Source organism: Heteronotia binoei, chromosome 11 (genome assembly GCF_032191835.1).
Source record: "Heteronotia binoei isolate CCM8104 ecotype False Entrance Well chromosome 11, APGP_CSIRO_Hbin_v1, whole genome shotgun sequence".
NCBI lineage: Eukaryota > Metazoa > Chordata > Lepidosauria > Squamata > Gekkonidae > Heteronotia > Heteronotia binoei.
Genome location: NC_083233.1, coordinates 20,738,190 through 20,760,525, shown reverse-complemented (window position 1 = coordinate 20,760,525; position 22,336 = coordinate 20,738,190). Strand labels below are relative to the sequence as shown.

Below are 22,336 nucleotides of genomic sequence, written 5' to 3'. Positions count from 1 at the left end.
CATATTCATACATCTATCTGTCACATTTTTCTTTGACTCTTCCTCCAGGAAGGTCAAGGTGACATACACTGCTTTCCTCTCATCTTATTCAGACAACAGTCCTGTGAGGAAGATCAGGTTGAGTGTGAATGGCCCAAGGTGACCTAATTAGGGTTGCCAACCCCAGATTGGGAAATTCCTGGAGATAGGGGTGGCACTTGGGGAGGGCAAGATCTGGGGTGGGAGAACAGCAGGGATGTGACAACACAGATGCCACCCTCAAAAGCTGCCATTTTCGATCAGTTGTAATTCTGGGAGAACTCCAGCCCCCCCTCCCCCTGAGTTTGGTATCTATCAAGAAATTTAATGGCAGAGTGTGGGTTTGAATCTGGATCTCTCCAGTCCTAGCCTGACACTCTAACCGCCACACCAACTGGCTCTCTAACATTGTAGCATTTAGGCTTGCAGACTGGTGTCTGCTCTCTTCAGTGTTGAAGGTGTGGGGGCGTCTGACTTTGTTTTTACATCAGCAGGAACTTGTGGCTAAATGGAGTTGAACTCTCAGGATTAAGATATGCTGAGGCCCTAAAATAAGTCTAGTGGTACTTCCATATACACACTGAATAGTGCACTTCCAATTCACTTACAAAGCACTTTACAACTGAATTGTTCTCAGTGAAATGGCAGAATCCACTTGCAAACCATCTCTGAAGTGCATTCAAAGTGGATTAAAAGTACATTCAGGGTGTGTGAAAGTGCCTTAGCTTAAGAGACCCCATAGCATTACCCAAACAAATGGTAATTTATAAGTCCTGGTAATGTTTTTGCTGCATCCCGTATGTCCCCACCCCCAGACTTCCTGCCATTTGCCAAGCTTGGCCTGAACCCTAACTGCCACTATGACATCCAATTTGGTTCTGAGAGGGAATTTGAACCAGAGTCGCCTCTAGTCACAGCTGGTCACTCTTGTACACTATACCACACACAGGGTCAACTTAGGAAAGTTGTTGAAGAACTGCTACTTGCCCTGCTGTGAGGAAAATGCAATGTGTATGCTTTTCCACCCACCCAATGAAGCAAACACTTACTCCAGCAAACTGTTAGGAATCAGCAAAAAGGTTTGTGGGGGGAAGTTAAAACCAACCTGAACCTTAATCTGATTTGGAGGTAGAGATGCTCCACGGCCACAGTTTAGCACTATTAGGAGATCCATTCATGGATCTTCCAAAGCAGGGTCCCCAAAATTGTGCCTGTGGGCACCATGGCATCCTTCAACACTTTTCTTGGTGTCCACCAAGTAGGTGGAGCCAGGTAGGGATCCTGCCTAATAAGGCTTCTGATTGGGCACTGGAGATCTGATTGGCTGTGCAGATTAAAATAACATTGTTTGGGTAGCAGCTGACACCAAAGTAAATGTTCTCTCTCACTCCTTCTCCCTAGTTTATTTTTAAATTACTCCTCTGATCCCCTGCACTTGGGCTTCCTCTGTGTGTATGTGTGTGTGGTTCGGCTTCCCTTGGTGGCCATTTTGTGGTTGTGCTAGAGTTGCCAGACCCCACTAGGACTGGAGAACTCCTACTTTTGTGGGGCACTTCCCTGCTGCTGGCCAGCTGGCCAGCAGGGAGAAATCCCTCCCCAACTGTCCTGAAAGGTGACATGATGACATCACCCAGAAGCAACATCATCCAGAAGTGATGTCGTCACATTGCTGCTATTGCATAGTGATGCTCTAGTTTTTGGGCAAAACTCTATGGTAAAATCAGCTACAAAACATAATTTTGCCCAGGTGACATTGCGTTGCACACACAGATGATCCTGGAGAGGACCAAGGATCTCCTTGCCATCTGCCAAATAGGACCTGGAAACATGGACATATGGACATATGAAGCTTCCTTATACTGAATCAGACCCTTGGTCCATCAAAGTCAGTATTGTCTACTCAGACTGGCAGCAGCTCTCCAGGGTCTCAAGCTGAGGTTTTCCACACCTATTTGCCTGGACCCTTTTTATAGAGATGCCAGGGATTGAACCTGGGACCTTCTGCTTACCAAGCAGATGCTCTACCACTGAGCCACTGTCCCTCCCCAATGCTAGGTTGTGCCCATCATCCTGCATCAGAATTCCAAGGGTGCCTGCAGGTTCAGAAAGATTGGGGACTAGGGATGCAAGCTTCCAGGTTGGACCTGGAGATCTCCCAGAATTACAGCTCATCCCCAGGCTACAGGGATCTGTTCCCCTGGAGAAAATGGATGTTTTGGAGGGTGAACTCTACACCACTATACTTACTCCACTGAGGTCTCTATCCTCCCCAAGCTCCATTCTCAAATCTCCAGGAGTTTCCTAACCTGGATCTGGTAACCCTAACCCCCTCAGTTTGGCGTAGTGGTTAAGTGCACAGACTCTTATCAGGGAGAACCCGGTTTAAGAACATAAGATAAGCCATGTTGGATCAGGCCAATGGCCCATCCAGTCCAACACTCTGTATCACACAGTGGCCAAAAAAATTTATACACACACACATATATATACACATATATATACACATATATATACACACTGTGGCTAATAGCCACTGATGGACCTCTGCTCCATATTTTTATCTAACCCCCTCTTGAAGCTGGCTATGCTTGTAGCCACCACCACCTCCCCACTCCTCCACATGCACCTGCTGGAGTGACCTTGGGTCAGTCCTAACTCTCTCAGAGGCTGTTCTAGAAAGGGCAGTTTCTGTCAGCGCTCTCATTCCCACCTTCCCCACAGGGTGTCTGTTGTGGGGAGGGGAAGGGAAAGAAGATTGTAAGCTGCTCTGAAACTCTTGCAGGTAGTGAAGGGCAGGGTATAAGTCCAATCTCCTCTTCTTCACATGGTAACCACTGTTCTAGAGTCTGACATGTCTGATGTACAGTAATTCTTAGTAGCTTGGTATTGACACTATAACAGAGATGGTGTGTGTGTGTGAATGTGTGGCATGGATGTGTGCTTAGGCCCAAAGAATAGCAGTGCTGAACTAAAGCCATCTACAGGGTTCAAAGTGGAGATAATCTGAATTTGGGATTTCCAGTCTTGGTTAGCTACTTCACTGCCCAAGCACAGGTGAGCTACTAGAGCTGACTGAATGAATAACGGGCATCAGAAATTACCCAGTGGGATTTATAGTACATGATGGCATTGGCTTTGTAACACTAGCTTGGCTTCTCTTCCATTTTCCGAGTGAACAGCAAAATGCAGAATGAAGCCAATCCATGTACAAACGTCGGAGGTACTTTATCAGCCTCGCCTGGCTCTTGATTTCTTAATGCTTCATACAGATCACACGACGTTACAGTTGATTGTGATTAACCACATTGTGACATCATTGTCTGACCTCTTTTAAACAAAAGCAGAAAGAATGGTCAGTGTGTGCCATTTTTATTTTACTCAGAGGTTAATTCGCATCAGGGAATTTTAGAGCCAATGTAGCACAACAGAAAGGGTTTTATTTTCATTACTTCAACCCATCTGACTTTGACAACCCTGAAATTTTACTCTTTCTCTCTCTCTTTTTTAAATTACCAGAAACAGAATTTCCCCCCTAATATTCATATCACTTTCCCTTAAAAGCCTAGGGCAAATTTAATTAAAACATTAGACTGTTCACTGTGAAAAATTGAGTTTACATTGTTATATTAATTATATTTGTCCTACAGCTGTGAAGTGGTGTCAAGAGTTTAGATCACATTAAATTACTATTCTTTCTTCTGTGATATCCCACAGCTAAGCTCGGAAAAAGTTTATTCTTTTTGAAATAATATCCTGAATTCTTCCAGCCTGGTTTAAAAATAACACAGAGGCTGGGAAGCAGAGTATAGCTCCTTTTGACAGCTGATGGGAGGGGTGCATGGGGAAACATTGCTATGTATGTATATGTGCGTGAAGACTTTTTTCTAACCATTTTTTTTATTTTTGTATGTATTTTAACTATTTTGTGCATATTTTAACTCTGCCTTTAAAAATGTTTTAATGATGTATGTCTGGGAGAGAGGCTGCTTTTAATGGTCTCATAATGCAATTTTTATCATGTATGTTTTAGATCGTTAGCTGCTTTGGCGGCCCTTATAAGGGCAGAAAGGTGGGATATAAATTTTGCACATAATAATATATGTGTGCATCTCAATCCATTATGTCAGACTGCATGACAGGGAACCAATATGTGATACAGAGAATTCTAGATTGGATGATATTCTGAAGCACATACCAATACTGCATGTGACACTGGCAAGCCTTATCAGGTCTGCTTCTTGCTTTGTGCTGCTAAGCATGATTATGTTTGTTGGCTACTGTTGACCTTACACAGCATCCCCAATTTTGCAACCGTGTTCACAGTCTGTGAAGCACATGGTGGAATTTGGTTGTAAAAAATAGAATACCATGTTCTCCACAACAGTGACTATATTTGTGCTCCCTGTCACTGCTGGGTACAATTTTTCCTTTTCATTGAGGCTCAGATTTGACTTTAGACATTGTAAGTATTATTGGCTACAGTCCATTGTCACAAAGCCACATCAGAGTGAGAGCAGGAAGCAATACTTCCTATCCTTACTCTGGCATCTGGTAGATAAAAAAGAAAGAGAGCGCAAAACCCCACAACATCTAGCAACAGTGGGGAATGTGATCACTCCCAACGCCAAGATCGTGGAACAGGTGGGAAAGATGCAGCAAAAAAGTTTTATGAAACCTCTTTCACATCAACCCCTTCCCCATTTTGAGACAAAACTTCTAACAAGGACTTTCAATTCAGCAACTCTAGTTATGTCATGGTAATTCTCTTTAAAAGTCCCAGGAGAATGGGAGAAGCCACATAGTAAATATTATTATGCTGACAATACCCTCTCTGTGGACCTGGGAAATGATGGCTTGGACAGAAGATGTGACATAAGCTTCTTGTGTTTGCCAGGAGTAGCTGACATTAGTAGAACAACATGAGTAGGATATGAAAGACAGTAGCTCCCGTTCCAAAGGAATGTCAAGGAAGTTCTCTGGAATGTGGCCAATGCTCTTCCAGGTCAGTGTAAAACTGGGTAAAATGGCAAGCAAGTTGCCTTGTACCTGGCTGGTACACTATTACTGATCCTCTCACTGAAAAATCTTAGCAAAGCCTCTAAGGTAGGCATACTCACTCATGTGGCTAATAAGCCAGACATGGCTTTTTGATATGCCACCTGGGGCTCTTCTGAGCACCATTCCCCAATGTGGTGTGCAGCCTGGGGTTCTAGAAAGTGGGCAAGGCCACCCTAAAACAGCCACTGCCAGAGGAACAGAAATGCTGTAAATCGCCCTGATGTTCAGGCCTCATGTTTGGAATGGAAGGAAATGTGCCTCTTTTGGTTGATTTCCATTCCTCTTGCAAATGTGGTTCTCTGTGACCTGCAGAGTAAGTACCACTGCTCTAAGGAATCTCAATACATCTTGAAACCCATTGATTTGAATTTTGCTCTAAATAATGCTTTGATAAGGTGGGCTGTTTTGTGCCTATAGGATCACTCTATGTGGTGCATTTTTAGCACAATAAATGATAGCACATTTGATATGGACATATGAAGCTGCCTTATACTGAATCAGACCCTTGGTCCATCTAAGTCAGTATTGTCTACTCAGACTGGCAGCGGCTCTCCAGGGTCTCAAGCTGAGGTTTTTCACACCTATTTGCCTGGACCCTTTTTTTTAGATGCCAGGGATTGAGCCTGGGACCCTCTGCTTCCCAACCACTGAGCCACCGTCCCTCCCCGATGGTCCACACACACTCCACTCAAGGTTGCACATACTTCCATGAAGGACAGCACATCTGCAGAGCATTACATTTGTATTTAGGGAAATGCAATGTTGCCATTTGACGGCTGGTCTACACAAGGCTGTTCCAAGCTGCTGATATGATGTCTAGGAAGTGTATCTGCCAATAGAATTGACCCTTGTATATATTAATTTGCATTGAGAGGTGTAAATGATTTAAAAATTATCTTCCCCTTTGATCTGTTTCCCCACCTCTCCTTTCTCAAAGAGAAGAAGATAATGGATTTATATCCCACCCTATACTCTGAATCTCAAGAGTCTCAGAGCGGTCACAATCTCCTTTACCTCCCCCACCCCAATAGACACCCTGTGAGGTAGGTGAGGCTAAGAGAGCTCTTACAGCAGCTGCCCTTTCAAGGACAACTCCTATGAAAACTATGGCTGACCCAAGGCCATTCCAGCAGGTGCAAGTGAAAGAGTGGGGAATCAAACCTGGTTCTCCCAGATAAGAGTCTGCACACTCAACCACTACAGTAAACTGGCTCTCCTGTTTGTTTCCTGTAGTGTTGGACTAGGATCTGAGAGACCCACGTTGGATTCACTGCTCTGTCATGGGAGCTTACTGGGTGACTTTGGGCAGGTTACACAGTAACCTACTTAACAGAGTTGTTGCAAGGTGTGAGGATAAAACAGAGGAGAGGAAAACAACATAACCTGCTTTGGGTCTCCAGTGAGGACAAAGGTAGGATATAAATTAAGGAAATAAACAATTCTTATAAGTTATTGATGGCTTTCAATGCACTATGACATTGGAGAAGAATTAAAGATAACTCGATGCTCCCCATTTATTCAGACAGTTTGGAACCAGAATTCAGTAGCTGGAAAAAGCAAAAAGCCAGGGACATAAGACAAATGTTCAAAATGACATGGCATAAAAAGATTACATGAAATCATTGCGGAACACTTGAGGTAGATTCTTGAACTGGCAAGCCAAATGCATACAGTAAGCCTTATAAAAGAATATCTCATGTAAAAGTATTGTATTTTTGTATTTTATGGGCAATTTTTATTCTGTATAATTTGATAATCTTATTCTGTATACCTGATTTCTTTTATGCCAATAAAGGCGATGATGATGACATTTTTTCTGTGGTATGAACACATCATTTAGACTAGGCTTTAGAGTGTTTTTATTTTATAGGGTTGCCAGTCTCCAGATGGAGCCTGGAGAGCTCCTAGAATTAATCTCCAGATTACAGAGATCAGTCCCCCTGAAAAAATAACAGTGGCTTTGGATGTTGGCTCTGTGGCATTATACCCCGATGCATTCCTCCCCTCTCCAAACCCTGTCCTCCTTTGACTTCACCCCCAAATCTCCAGGAATTTACAAATATAGAGTTGGCAACCCTATGACTTGATTCTTCATGCTACTTATTATATTCAAAATGAATGATGCATGTTACTTATGCAAACAATTTACCTTTGGGCCATTTTTTGCTTTTGACCCGCAAGGAAGCGTAGTGAAAAGACTAGGAAGAAAGAAAGAAAATGCCAGTCAATACAAGCACATGGTGGAAAGCAGAACAAAGCAATTGTAGAAGAAATCAGTATTCTAACATGGGACACAATATACTGTTTCTTGTCCTGGTTCTCATCTTGCTACTCTGAAGAAATGCTTTGCAAATTTTTTTTTAAAAGATTTCTATTGCACACTCTCCAGTAGCTGACAACATAAAAATTAATCAACAGTTAACACAATTTAGAATATACACACACATATATGATATAGTTCAGATGTCTTAAAGCTTAGTAAACCAGAACACCAGCAATCATCATCAGTATTTTAAAATATCAACCACTAAAATCAGCATAAAAGCAGATCTAAAAGCAGGAACAGATCAAGAAAAGGAGATAAAATTGACTTTAAATCTTGGTTTTAGCCTGGTGCCTAAAAGCCAGTAATGTAGATGCCAGGTGAGGTTCAAGGGGGGAGGGCATTTCACAGACAGGGCTCCAGCACATTGAAGACCCCATATTTGTCTGTTACCCCTTTACCTCAGTGGAAGAAGGAACTAGGGTTGCCAGTTTTGGGTTGGGAACTTCCATGTAAAGCACACAGCAGTAATCCAACTTGGATATGATCAAAGCATTTATCACCATGGCCAAATTATACCTTTCAATGAATGGCTATAGCTGGTGCTCTACCTGAGACTTTGCACCAGCACCCCCAAGCTTTAAGGCTGCTGTTTCAGAAGGAATTTAGCTATTCTCTGCCACATCGAGTTTTATCACTATTTTGAGTTCATGCATGTCTTCTCCCTGAACTGCTGTATCTATTTACCTATAATATTTATATCCCATGCTCTCAATAAAAAATAATTCCAACTTCTAATAAAGCAAACAGATGCTTTTAAAAGCTGGCAGCATTTTAAAAATCAATAAAAAGTCACAAACCAGATCACTAAAACAGCAAAAAGAAGCAGAGAGCAATAGATAAAAGAAACATTTTTGAAAACCCTAGCAATCAGCATCAGTACCCCATAGACTCAGCAGCACTACAGATTGTCCAAAACAAACAGGATAATCAGATTTACATGGAATGATTAATTTTTATTCTGTGGAAATGCTCCAGCACATGGTAATGTCATGAAACATTACATCTTGCAAAACTGTGGATTTTTAAAAAAAGAAATGTTTCAAAACAGATACCTGCCTGCTCATTTATAGGCATTTATATACATTCAATCAATATAAGAATAAAATTTTTAAAATTTACCATGCTATTAATATCAATAGGCTTAAACCAGAATAAACTTTGCATCAGATTCCACTGTTAGATAGCATCATCAGTATTATAAGCCTCATCCAGTAGAAATCCTAAAGGTATTCACAAACACATCCTTCTGAAAGCTTTGAAGAATGAAACTGCTTCCTCCACACTTGGAGCTGTTTATGGATAATAAATGTAGACATACTTGAGGAAGGTGTTCTATAACTGAGGGGGGTGGTTTCCCATAACTACCTGTTACTACCCAGCTGACCTCCAAAACTGAGTCCAGCTGATATATCTCAGTACCTAGTCTGGTTCACACGGGACAAACCAAAAAACCAAGAACACACTCCATATATTACATTTCATTAGGACCAACCTAATGTAACTGTGTGCAAGCGTCTGGTATGGCAGTCCCTCAGATGGGTTGTTTCAATCAATAAGGCAAGCAGAAGATATGTGCGGGGTTTAGGGAATAATGAAGAATGCGGTTTTTGATGGCTATGCGTGTCATTGGCAAGAGTGAGAAAATCTTGCACAGTAGTACTTGCTTTGCAAATCATAGCGAGCTACATTCAAAATTCCCATCATCCAAAAGAAGCATGTGACTACTGTACATCCTGCACACTACTCCAGAGACACACAACCCATAATCCTTTTAATTACCAGAGCACCTTTGAGTATCTAGAGCAGGGGTGGCCAAACTGCGCCTCAGGAGCCACATGTGGCAGCTCTTTTACACATATTGTGTGGTTCCTAGAGGTAATGGGGGAATTTAATGTAGGCTTACTTTCAAGAAGCATTGTTAGAATCGGGACCTCATTCAGCCTCTGAGCACTGTTCCATAGGTAGGCAACTATTTTCATTGTATGTGAAGCAGAGGAGGAAATAGGTAGGCTTGCAAGCTCTTCCCTACCACAGAGGTCACCTGGAGACCTAGAGTGGAGAAAGAGAGTGCAAGAGCTGAAGGAGCCACTGGAAGAAGGGATGGAACTAAAGAGGGAGGTACAGGGTTCCCCCTTAGTTTCATAGCTCTTGTAGGAGCTGTATTTACTAACCTTGGTGTCAAGGCATAGGGAGGTGCATAATGATGCAAACAGTGATTTACATAGCACATGTGTGTTTCCTTCTCCCAGTGGTGCCAAAAAATAATCCCATAACCTTTCCCTATGCTAGTCTTATGGGGACTGTTCTTCCCAAATTTTGTTTTTTTAAAAAGTCTCCTTCTAGCATGGTTGTGTTGTCATGTGCATACATAGTATTTTATCTTTCTATGCAAAGAAAGTATTAAGAGTTTTAATAAAGATGTGTGTGTAGTATTTGTTCACATTTTGTGGCTCTCAAACATCTGCTGTTTATTTCATATGGTTCTTTCATTAAGCAAGTTTGGCCACCCCTGATCTAGAGTTATCTCACCCCCTTACTGGGAGCTTTTCTTGATGGGTTTGCATTCAACAGGGTTCTGCCTCATCCTACTACCTCACTGAGCTACATATGTTGACCTAGCCTCAAGCAGAAGAAGAGTTGGTTTTCTACCCCACCCTTCACTACCGGAAGGAGTCTCAAAACAGCTTACAATTGCCTTTCCTTCCTCTCCCCACAACAGACACCTTGTGAGGTAGGTGTGGCTGAGGGAGCTCTGAGAAAGCTGTGACAGACCCAAGGTCACCCAGCTGGCTTCAAGTGGAGGAGTGGGGTATAATATAGTGGGTTCTATGCATTGATGAGGCGAGGTGGTAGTGATAACAAGCTCTTTATTAGATACAGCATGGTGGATGGCTGTACTCCAAAGACTCCTGGACTGGGCCAACGGGGCCAACTATATACAACACTGGGTTCCCACGCCAGCACATTATTGGTTCATTCAAACCAGCTGGGGATCTCGGATTGGTGCAGGGATTTGGATCCTGCTACTCATTGTTCCTGAGTCCCCAAGCTCAGTTCATATGGCTCCAATGAGCCAGGCAGGAACTCTTAAAACCGTATGCAGTTGAGTCCAGTACACAACATGGGGAAGCCCAGTTCTCCAGCTTAGAGTCCACTGTTTTTAACAACTACAATGAACTGGCTCTGGCTGATATTTTAAAACCCTCACATTTGCAGACCCTTAATATAATACTCATGGTCAAGTCGTGTTGTGATTTAACAATAAAACAGTTCTTTATTGGGTCCACAGTAATTATGAACTATTCCAATTTCTAAAGGAACTGCCCACTTTCCTGGAACTTAGGGCAGGTGCTGTGGGCAACAGTGCTCAGATGAGCTACTTGTGACATGTCAAAGAGCCACGTGTGGCTTCTGAGCCACTGAATATTACTGATCTAGCACATGCATGGTGACTGCTTATGACCACCCACCTGGAGGTATACATCTACCATCACAAAAAGGACTCAGCTTTCAGCATGTATTGGCCACTGATGGAAAGAGTGTTTGCAACAGAGGGCCACAAGCTAATTCTGATGCATGGTGGCAAATGCACATAACTGACTGGGTTCACATAAGTGCTTCCTCGATAGCTTATCAAGCGCTTTGACTTCCATAGCTGGCAATGGCTGTGTAAACTGGTTCCAAGATGCCTCTTTTCTCTCTATGCCCTTCTAACATATGTGCATCAGATTGAAGCCAGATCATGGTTTCCACTTGCCTCTCTGGTTTCAAAATGAAGTTTCCGTGCACAGCCACACAGAACAGAAACCTGACGAGATGTTCCAGTGGAAGCCTCCACACTGCAGCCAAATACTCCCTGTGACTGTGTCAGTGCAGCCTGCACAACAGCCTGAATTTCCATACATGCACATCATTTTCTAAATGCATCCAAATCACACAGCTAGAAGATTAAGTACAACTTCATTGATCCCCACTCTTCCTGATTACCTCCTGGGATTTGAATCACAGCATCGTGAGTCGCAGAGGGAAGGAAAAAATGAAGTCCCTAACACCAAGTTTCTCCCAAATCAGATAAGAAAAGGTGAATGAAGCCTTTCTCCCCCAGCCCAAACCAAACTAAAGTTGCAAAGTTAGCCTTAAACACCTTTGCACCAGTATGAAAAAATAAGGGGGTGGAGATGTTTCAGGACAGCGAAATCCTAAACAGCTCTACTTGATGGGGTTTACTCCCAGGAAAGTGTTTTTTCAGAATTTAATCTCCTAGGTTCCTTATGTTCATTCAGCAAAAACATTCTCCAGCTTTCTTCTTTATCTAAAATCTGCCTTTCTCAGCTTTTACTACCCACAACAGCTTACAGCAATAAAAAAAACAGTGCATGTGGGAATGTAATAAAACAAGAACATCATAAATGCAGAAGCAAAAGAGGATGCAAATGACCATGGGTCAGACCAGGAATGCCTGTAGTTTTCAACCCCCAAATCCCTGTTTCGATTTAATTTCTCCCTTGTGTGAATAAAGCCCTTGTGGGATTTTTTTTTTAATTTTCCGTTTCTTTGTGCTGATTTCTTCCCTAAAATTCAGCCATTTTCAATGTTAGATGTGTATCAATGTATCAGCATTATTCTTTATATGTCTATTACATGGCTCAATGATGAACACGGTAGATGTAGATTCAGGTAGTTAGGTGGCTGTGTTCGTCTGAAGCAACAGAACAAAGTTTGAGTCCAGGGGCACCTTTAAGACTAACAAAGTTTAATTCTGGTATAAGATTTCATGAGTTTATTTTGTTTGCCTTAAAGGTGCCCCTGGACTCAAATTTTGTTGTATGATAGGTATAACTACTGTAAAAATCATGCAAAGGCTGTACAGGATATCCTGCAGAAACCAACGGCTAAAAGTAGCCAACCAAAACTGTGGACATAAATTCAAACAAACATAAAAAGGAAATAAAGAGGAAACAGTCACACTGCCAAGCTAATCCTCTGCAGTCCTAAATGCCCTGTGTCATCATAACCATGCCATCCTTTCCTGAACCAGGAATGGAGCCAGGCAGGTGCCCTGTAGGAAGGAGTTGCACAAAGATAGTGCCACTACTGAAAAGATCATGCCTTGCACAGCTCTCCATGGCACAGTAAGTATATGAAGTGCACAGAGTAAAGGTAATGACCTGAACTCTCCTGAACTCAGAACTATCTCCTGACTCTTCAGAATTTCAGACTAAGGGCCTAATTGCACAACATGCAGTCCTTGCACTGTGTCTGGGTCTACGATGAGGATTTTTGATTCATGCACAGCAGGTTCCCACCTGGAAACTCAATTCTGAGGGGTGGGGGGTGGGATCCTGATTCAAATTGAGATCATGGCACATTGTGAGAAGGGTAACCACTGTGATGGGAAACAGCCCCAGGGAGTCACTATTTGCCCCACTGGAGTAACCAATGTGTTTGGCATCTATTTATGTAGAACCAGGGCTTTTTTTAGTAGGAACGCACAGGAATGCAGTTCTGGCTGGCTTGGCATCAGGGGTGTGGCCTAATATGCAAATGAGTTCCTGCTGTTTTTTTCTGCAAAAAAGCCCTGTGTAGAACCCTCAATAGGGCAAATAGCCATTCTTTAGCGCTGTGCATGCATCTACAGATGACAGGAATTAGCACTGTTTCTTTTTCCAAAATTCACTTTTTTTACATATAGTTAGATTCCTTTTACTTTCTTTTATCTCATTTAATGAAGGGATTTCTCATTGAACAGAAATCAATGCACCCTTTTGTAATTTCAGCCCTTGCGTAATTTCAGCCCTTGCATTCCTCTCGATGACCTGGTTGAGTCCTGGAATAACCGGCTCGCTAGGGCCATCGAGGGGATTGCACCTCGACGCCCTCTGCGACCTCGGATTAGGCCGGCTCCGTGGTATACCCCGGAATTGCGCCGGCTGAAACAAGGCCTTAGACGGCTAGAGAGGCAATGGCGACGTACTCACGACGAAGCGACTAGAACATCCTATAGGAAGTTTATGAAATCCTATGAGATGGCAATCAAGGCCGCAAAGAAAACATACTTTGTGACCAAGATTGCATCTGCAAATTCGCGCCCAGCCCAATTATTTAGAATAATTCGGAATCTTACCTCATTGCCACAGGGCAATCCAAAAGCTAAGGAATTGGAGATAGGCTGTGAGGCCTTTGCGAAATTTTTTGCAGAGAAGGTCCAATCGCTCCGCCACGACTGCCCCGCCAACTTAGATGCAGTAAGTGAACTTGAGGCCCAATGCGTGTCTTCAGATTTAACCTTGGACTGCTTCGACCCACTCAGCTTGGAGGAAGTCGACAGAATTCTTGGCACTGCACGACCCACAACTTGTGACCTGGACCCTTGCCCCTCCTGGTTAATTAAGGCCTGCCAGGAGGAATTGAAATGTCCTATACGGGACATCATAAATCGATCCCTTTCGGAGGGTGTTTTCCCAACATCCCTGAAAGAGGCAGTGGTCCGCCCTCTTTTGAAAAAAGTTACATCAGACCCGTCCGTATTGGCACATTATCGGCCGGTCTCAAATTTGCCCTTTCTGGGCAAATTATTGAGAGGGCTGTGGCGTTGCAGCTGCAGAGCTTTCTGGAGGACGCTTCCACCTTGGACCCATGCCAGTCCGGCTTTCGCCCGGGCCATGGGACGGAAACAGTCTTGGTCGCCCTCATAGATGACCTCCGGCGGCAACTGGATCGGGGTGGCTCGGCAGTATTGCTGCTGCTCGACCTGTCGGCGGCGTTCGACATCGTCGACCACCGGCTGCTGGCCTGCCGCCTCGCCGACGCAGGAATTCGGGGGCTAGCCTTACAGTGGCTCTCCTCCTTCCTCGAAAATCGGGGACAAAGGGTGGCAGTTGGAGGGAAGCTGTCTCAGAGACACCCTCTGCACTGTGGGGTGCCTCAGGGAGCAGTTCTCTCCCCGATATTGTTTAATATCTTTATGCGCCCCCTTGCCCAGATTGCGCGGAGGTATGGGCTCGGTTGTCATCAGTACGCTGATGACACCCAGCTCTATCTATTGATGGAAGGCCGGACTGGCGATGTCCCTATAAATTTGGACCGGGCGTTACAGGCCGTGGCTGACTGGCTCAGGCTGAGTGGGCTGAAGCTGAATCCAACGAAGACTGAGGTCCTTTGCGTGGGCCGGGACGGACCGGGAGGGGAGATCATTCTGCCGGCTTTTGACGGTGCGCCACTGATACCAGTGCGCAGGGTCAAGAGCTTGGGGGTGCTACTGGAATCCTCGCTATCAATGGAGGCCCAGATAGCCGCCACCGCAAGATCCGCCTTCTTTCATCTTAAAAGGGCGAGGCAGTTGGCTCCCTTCTTGGAACGCGACGACCTAGCAACTGTGATCCAAGCAACGGTCACCTCAAGATTAGACTACTGCAATGCCCTCTACATGGGGCTGCCCTTGTGTCGAACGCGGAGACTCCAGGTAGTGCAGAATGCGGCGGCCAGGCTGCTAGCGGGACTACCTAGATGGGAACACGTGCAGCCTGTGCTGCGGGATCTGCATTGGCTGCCGGTTGTCTACCGTGTTCGCTATAAGGTGCTGGTTATCACCTTTAAAGCCCTATATGGCCGAGGACCTGCCTACCTACGGGACCGCCTCTCCCCATATATTCCCCAGAGAGCACTAAGATCCAGCTCCCAAAACCTTCTACAAATCCCTGGGCCAAAAGAGGCCAGACTCAAGATAACCCGGGAGCAAGCCTTTTCACTAATGGCCCCTCGTTGGTGGAACCAACTCCCAGAGATGGTGCGAGCCCTGCGGGATCTGAATCAGTTCCGCAGGGCTTGCAAAACCCATCTTTTTCAGCTCTCATTTGGAACAGGACCTGACCAAACTGACTAACTATTGTAATTTTAGCCACTTTATGTTGAAATTGGAACTGATGTATGATAATATGTAAACTATGACCGACAGAAATATAGCACCTATTTCTACCTATTTTATATTTTTATACCTTTTAATCTCCTATTCTCTTATTTTTATATTTTTAAACTTTATTAATTCATGTAATTGTATTATTTAAACTATTGCTGTCTATTTTAACCAAATCATGCTTGTCATGTCTGTGAGCCGCCCTGAGCCCGCCTTCTGGCGGGGGAGGGCGGGATATAAAAATAAAATTTGCTTTGCTTTTGCTTTGCTTTAATGTTACACACCACACGGTAGAACTCCAGCAGGAGGACAGGAAGGTCTGGGAAGACACTGCCTGCCTCTGAGCATCTGCAGAGTGAAATTCTGCAGAACCACCCTTCCTGCGTCTCCTCTCTTTGAATTTTTCTTTCATCAAAATGGAATTGATTAGAGACACAAACTAAATTCCTAAAAGGAGTAATCAGAATGGATTGTTGGATTTCAGGGAGAAACTGGGTAAAGAAGAATGAAGAGAATTTATCTTAACACTTCTAGGAATTGATTGTAAGAGCTTACACAGGGAAAGCAGGTGTTCTACAACTGAGTTCCAATCCCAAGCTTTTCATGTTTTTGTTTTTTTACTATAACTAATTACAAAATGGGTGTGCAGAGTCACAAGCAGCTACTTTTATGTCCAAGGAAAAGATATAAAATTATGCCTCCAAAATAATCATAGCAGTTATTTTGGTTTTTAAAAGGTAAATACATAAATAGCAAGAGTAATAACAATACAATGTTCATTTTAGTCATGATATATTTTTTCTGTGCTCCTCAGCCCTGCATGCCCGAGGAGTCTGCCCCACTTGCCCTGTCCTTTTTACAGCTCTCTGTGTGTCTCGTTAATTACCAAAGGACCCAAACTGGGCCACCCACAAAGTAAATTTTTCTCCACAGACTTCCCAGTTGTGAAAAAATATATATGATTTTGTAAACTAATAATAAAAAAGTGGTGTGTGTGTGTGGGAGGAACATGCTAAAATGTCTCAGAGAATACTGAGGGCGTTTCAGGAAGCAAAAGATGCTGACAGAAGTTGAGAGTCAGTTAAAGGAAAAATCAGAGGGTGGTTACAAAAATTGATTTCTCAAGCTCCTAAAAGGGCACAGATTCCTGTAGGGGGAGATGAGAGTATGTGTATATGCAGGGGTGGGCTGGGAAGGGGAAAAAAGACCCTGGAAAAGGGCCCTGCTCCCACAGTGGCGGGAAGGGCAGGAGAAAGAGACAGCTGGAAGCCATGGCATACTCATTGCCTGACTTGCTGGGGGACCTTCTGATGGCACCTGGCTTTTGGCCACTGTGTGACACACAGGGTTGGACTGGATGGGCCACTGATCTGATCCAACATGGCTTCTCTTATGTTCTTACGTCCAGTCAACCCCAGTCCATCATGACTCAGTAGGGCTGGACAGCGCCTTTCGCACATGTGATATATCCAAGCTGGGCTGGGCTGTGCAATGCCTCTCATGCATGAAATTTGCCCAGTCTACATGACCTGTTTGCTGTGTGCAATTTGGCCAGGCACAAACCATCTCACTACTGGGTTGGACAGGCACAGGGGGAGGCATGAGCCCAGCAAGAAAAGTCCCAGTAGCCACAATGGCTAACCCAAACTGTATGTGTATATAGAAAACTTCCTACTTTTTTTATCCTTGTAAGTCTTAGCTTCCTAGTTTGGTGTAGTGGTTAAGTGTGCAGACTCTTATCTGGGAGAACTGGGTTTGATTCCCCACTTGCACCTGCTGGAATGGCCTTGAGTCAGCCATAGCTTTTGTAGGCGTTGTCCTTGAAAGGGCAGCTTCTGGGAGAGCTCTCTCAGCCCCACCCACCTCACAGGGTGTCTGTTGTGTGGGAAGAAGATAAAGGCGATTATGTCTGCTCTGAGACTCTGAGATTCAGAGTATAGGGCAGGATATAAATCCAATATCGTCATCATCATCCTACTTACAAGCAAAAGTCATGAACTGATGCTTATCATGCAGTCAGCAAACAGAGCCCACTCATGACAAGATCAAGATTTCTGTAAAGTTGGGGAACTAGCTTGTTATTAAGCTTGCCAACTGGCTTGGAGAAAAGTGTTCTGCTCTTTAATGGAAGCTTAATACGATGAAATGGGCAGCATTCATCGATACCCTGCTTTTCTCCTCAATGTACACCCAAAGCAGCTTGCATCATTCTTCTCTTAAGGCTTAATTGGAGGCAAGTCTGGTTCCAAGTTTTAATGCGCAAGTACCATCCCGTCAGTCATGAAAGGGTTAAGCTGAAGTTTCTATACACTAATAATAGCAAGTTTAGCATAGAATCAATTAGGTGTAGAGCAGATGCTTCCTACCAAAAAGGGGGAGGCTTTATTCTTAATGAGGTGACCTTAAAGATTGACTATCGGCTAATAGTCAATCTATTGGAGATAGTTCCTGCATCCCTTCCTTCTTAGGGTCAGAAGGAACAAAGAAACAAGATGGAGTAGATCAGAACTAGAAAGATGAGTTAGTTAGACTGTTGTTGTTTCCTTTTGATGAAACCCATTACTAATTTGGAAGTAAAACTTGTCTTAAAAGTTAAACACACACGTTTGTGCTGCATTATTCTGCTACACTTCATTTACTCTGTTAAATATTCAACACTTACACACAGAGACCATCTGCATACCCTTTCCTGAACTGGATGGTGTTTGTGGCTGGAAGTGCCAGTGTTGTAACCACCAGAAGCACCACTTGCATCACCTATACACTCTCCTGTGGTGGTGCTGGGCAGCCCAGGAAGCCAGCAGCGCAGGATATGGAGCACTTGCAAATGAAAAGACAGGGGAGGGGTATGCAGGCAGGTGGCAGAGGAGGCATGGCAGTGAGGGACAGTGGCAGTGGGCCTTGGCAAATGCCCCAACTATGGCTGCTACTCCACCCTCCCAAGCCCTGCCCCCCCCCAGCCACCAATCAATGGTGAGGGGATGTACCAGTAGAAAGAGGAAGGCCCAAGCCACATTGCTGGCATCACACAGGATCATGCCAGCAACTTCTGAATGACTGTTATGTCTGTGGAGTGGAGTTGTGTGTGAGATTATGCTAGATCCTGCCAGGCTCATTGGAGCCTTGAGGACTGAGCTTGGGACACAGAGACAATGGGAAGCAGGATCCAAATCTTTGCTTCCTTGGACCAATCACAAGACCCCCTGCTGGTTCAAATGGTCCAATGGTGTGTTAGCGCGGGAAACTTGTCTGTATATAGTTGGTCCATCAGTCTAAGTCTCATGCTTATAATGCTGTAATCACTAATATAGAGGGGTGATCACCATGCAGAGAGTCTCCTTCTGTATCAAACACAGTATTTAACAGTGACACTCTAGTACTTGGGCAAAAACTCTATGGCAGAAGCCAATATCAGAGCATCACCCAGGTGTGATGATGTCACTTCCTATACAACACTGGCAATGTGGCTTGAACCTTTCCCTTTCTCCTGGTAACTCCCCCCGCCCATCCCTCACCAGTTGTCTGGAGGGACCTGACCTTATCCGCCACCCAGAGTATAATGACACCGGCCCTGATGTGAGGGAATGGGCAGCTGAAGTTTTTCATGGCAGCATGGAGGCAAATAAATTATCTTGGTAAACAGCATCCAATTAAACTTCTATTAAATGTACAGGGCACTTCTTTTTTCTCCAGAAAGCTGGCAACCTAGTTATTATTAAGCCCCAGTTTCTTAATTTAAAAAAGACCCAACTTCAAAACTCTGATATATTGTTCTTGGAATATTAAGAACAGCTGAAGGAGTCAGTGTAGGAGTATTAGAGAATGAAATAGGATTTGAGAGACCCAGGTCAAATCCCCACTTTGCCAGGAGACTGCCTGAGCCGGAGACACTCTCTTAAACTAATCTCCCTCACAGATTTGTTGTGAGGATAAAACAGAAAGGGGGAAATAAAGTATGGTGACCTGAGGTCCTTGGGCAAAGTGTGCGTTACAAATGTACTAGGCAGATTGTTTAGTCAAAGGACGAAAATAAAGAAAATGGGGATAGGCTTGGCCTGCTGATGCTCTTAAAGGCGTATAGTCTCCCGGAAGGTGAAATTTGGGTTGTGAGTGGACAGAAATTTTCAGTAGTTAATTTTGCCTTATGAAGAAACACATTTTTTTTTCCTTTGGAGGTTTGAAATGAGCAAAACCTTAACTCTGAGTTTTAAAAGTTCCCCCCCCCTCCTCTCTGGACAGAGAATAGTCAGGAAGGGGGGGGTCAGTTCAATTGCAGCCCACCTTCATACAAACGCTAATAGAGCTAGAGGTAGTGGATGGGTCAAGCTCTCCCCCTTCCCCAAGAAGGGAACAGAGATTCGGTGCAATTTAAATACTAGAGAGACTTCAGAAAGGAAATTTCTGAAAACTTCAGGAAAAAACTTCTATGACCCAGCCTGACCTGGTCTGTAGCTGGGGAAAAGAGGAGTGATAAAACTCAGGGGAATGACAAGGAAAGGCTCTTTTGTGCTGGGTCCATCAGAGCAGACAGAACTCTTGGCTGAGGGATGGTGGAGGCAGCCATTGATTATGTGTTGGCCTGGAGAGCTACAAAAAGCCTCAAGGTAATGGCCCCTTGGTTGAGATTTGTAACTTCCTAAACTAAGGATCCTGTCTTGTATTTTAACAACTGATGTATAGAGACAGGGACAGAGGAATTGCATTTTACCCATTTCTTTTGAATCCCCTTTTCAATCTGGCGCTACACTAAAAGTATGCTTGTGAACGTTTTCTTTGTAGTAAATACTTTATAATTTTTGATGCTGGTAGTGGTTCTCTGTCCACATAGACCTCCACCATCTTGGACACACTATTTTAGAAGGAGTGCTGGGGAAAGGCTGGCAATTGGCAAGTGGCTATTCCTCCAGGGATGTACAAGGAAGTAAACTACCCCTGTGGTGACCAGGCCCTGGGTGACCAGGCCTCAAATCTTGGAAGGGAAGCTGGGAGTTCTGACCCTCCCAGTGGCCAATTCCTACAAGGTGATGGCAGGTTATGAGAGAGAGAGAGAGAGTGTGTGTGTTTCTCCAGGTGTTGGGAAAACCTTGGAGGGCAGGGTGGAATAGGCTTCAGGCTGGAGCAGGCCTGTTCTGCCACACCAGGCCCGTAGCTACAAAGGGGGTTTGTAGGGGCACAGCCCCCCCGACTTCTGGGTGACGCCCCCTGATTGGATGCCCCAACCAGTCCCTGGGGACTCTGCCATAGCTCCGGGGGCTGCCGCTGGCCTCACCAGCAATTTGGCCAGCTGGGGGCAGAAGCAGTCTCAGCCTCCCCCTGGAGTTAAAGGGCCAGCAGATCAGCTGTTTTGTGGGCCCTTTAACTCCAGGGGGGAGCTGGGGGTTGCTTTTGCTGCGGCTACACCGGCTGTTTTAGTAGCTGGGAAGGAAGGGAGGGTTGTGACCAGAGTGACAGGGAGGGAAAAGAAGGGTCCTCTCTTCCCTCCCTGCTGCTCTTGCGGCTGCCCTCCCTTCCTCGCCATTTAAATAGCTGTGCCCGCAGGCAGAAGCAGTGGCCCACCTCCCTCCCAGTGGCGCACCGGCCTTTGACGGTGCGCCACTGGTACCAGTGCGCAAAGTCAAGAGCCTGGGAGTGCTACTGGAATCCTCTCTATCAATGGAGGCCCAAGTAGCTGCCACTGCTAGATCCGCCTTCTTTCATCTTAGGAGAGTGAGGCAGTTGGCCCCCTTCCTGGAACGCACCGACCTAGCAACTGTGATCCACGCAACGGTCACTTCGAGATTAGACTACTGCAATGCCCTCTACATGGGGCTGCCCTTGTACCGAACACGGAGGCTTCAGGTAGTCCAGAACGCGGCGGCCAGGCTGTTGGAGGGACTACCACGGTGGGAAACTGCACGGCCTGGGCTGCGGGATCTACATTGGCTACCGGTTGTCTACCGTGTTCGCTATAAGGTGCTGGTTATCACCTTTAAAGCCCTATATGGCCGAGGACCTGCCTACCTAAAGGACCGCCTCTCCCCATATGTGCCCCAGAGAGCACTGAGATCCAGCTCACAGAACTTACTGACAATCCCTGGGCCAAGAGAAGCCAGGCTGAGGGCCACTAGGGAGCAGGCCTTCTCGGTGATAGCCCCTCGTTGGTGGAACGACCTTCCGGAGATGGTGCGAGCCCTGCGGGACTTGAACCAATTCCGCAGGGCTTGCAAAACATGTCTCTTTCAGCTGGCCTTTGAGATGGAACCCGACTAATTTGATGAATGGACAACTAGTCATCTTGTGGATATCACGACTACAGCATTTAGCACCTATTTTATTATATATTTAACTTTTAAATAATTTTACTGTAATTGATATTTAAAATTGTTTATGTTGTTTATGATTCATGGGATTCCCATGCCTGTCAGCCGCCCTGAGCCCGCCTCGGCGGGGAGGGCGGGATATAAAAATAAAATATTATTATTATTATTATTTATTAAAGGGCCCGATGATCAGCTGTTTCGTGGGCCCTTTAACTAGCAGAGGGGCTAGGGCTGCTTCTGCCTCCACCCCATGCTATTTTAATGGCGGGGAAAGAAGGGAGGGTGTTGGCAGGGGCAGACAAAAAAGAGCTTCCCTTCCCTCCTCTCCCTGCTGCTTTCCCTGCCACCACCCTCCCTTCCTTCGCAGCCACTGGCCCCTTCCCCTCCCACCTAGCCCCCATTGCAGTAGCTTCTCCTTGCCCCTTCTCCTCCCTCCCAGCCCCGATTGCCACTGCTTCTCCTCACCCTTTCCCCTCCCACCCAGCCCCGATCGCCACCACTTCTCCCCACCTCCTTTCCTGCCCTCCCAGCTCTGATTGCTGCCCTTTCTCCTCGCTTCTTCCCCTCCCTCCCAGCCCCAATCGCAGCCACTTCTCCTGCCCTTTTCCTTCCCACCCAGCCCTGATTGCAGTCACTTCTCATGCCCTTTCCCCTCCCTCCCAGCCCCGATCACAGCCACTTCTCCCCACCTCCTTTCCTGCCCTCCCAGCTCTGATTGCTGCC

General features: G+C 45.2%; 1 protein-coding gene across 1 annotated transcript in view; it reads right to left on the bottom strand.

Annotated features, from left to right (window-relative positions):
• Positions 1-22,336, bottom strand: part of LOC132579512 (connector enhancer of kinase suppressor of ras 2-like) — a 575,915-nt gene that overhangs the window by 55,201 nt on the left and 498,378 nt on the right. The window contains exon 16 of the mRNA XM_060249934.1: positions 7,226-7,274. Coding sequence (XP_060105917.1) covers positions 7,226-7,274 — 49 coding nt within the window. The remainder of the gene's footprint in view (positions 1-7,225; positions 7,275-22,336) is intronic.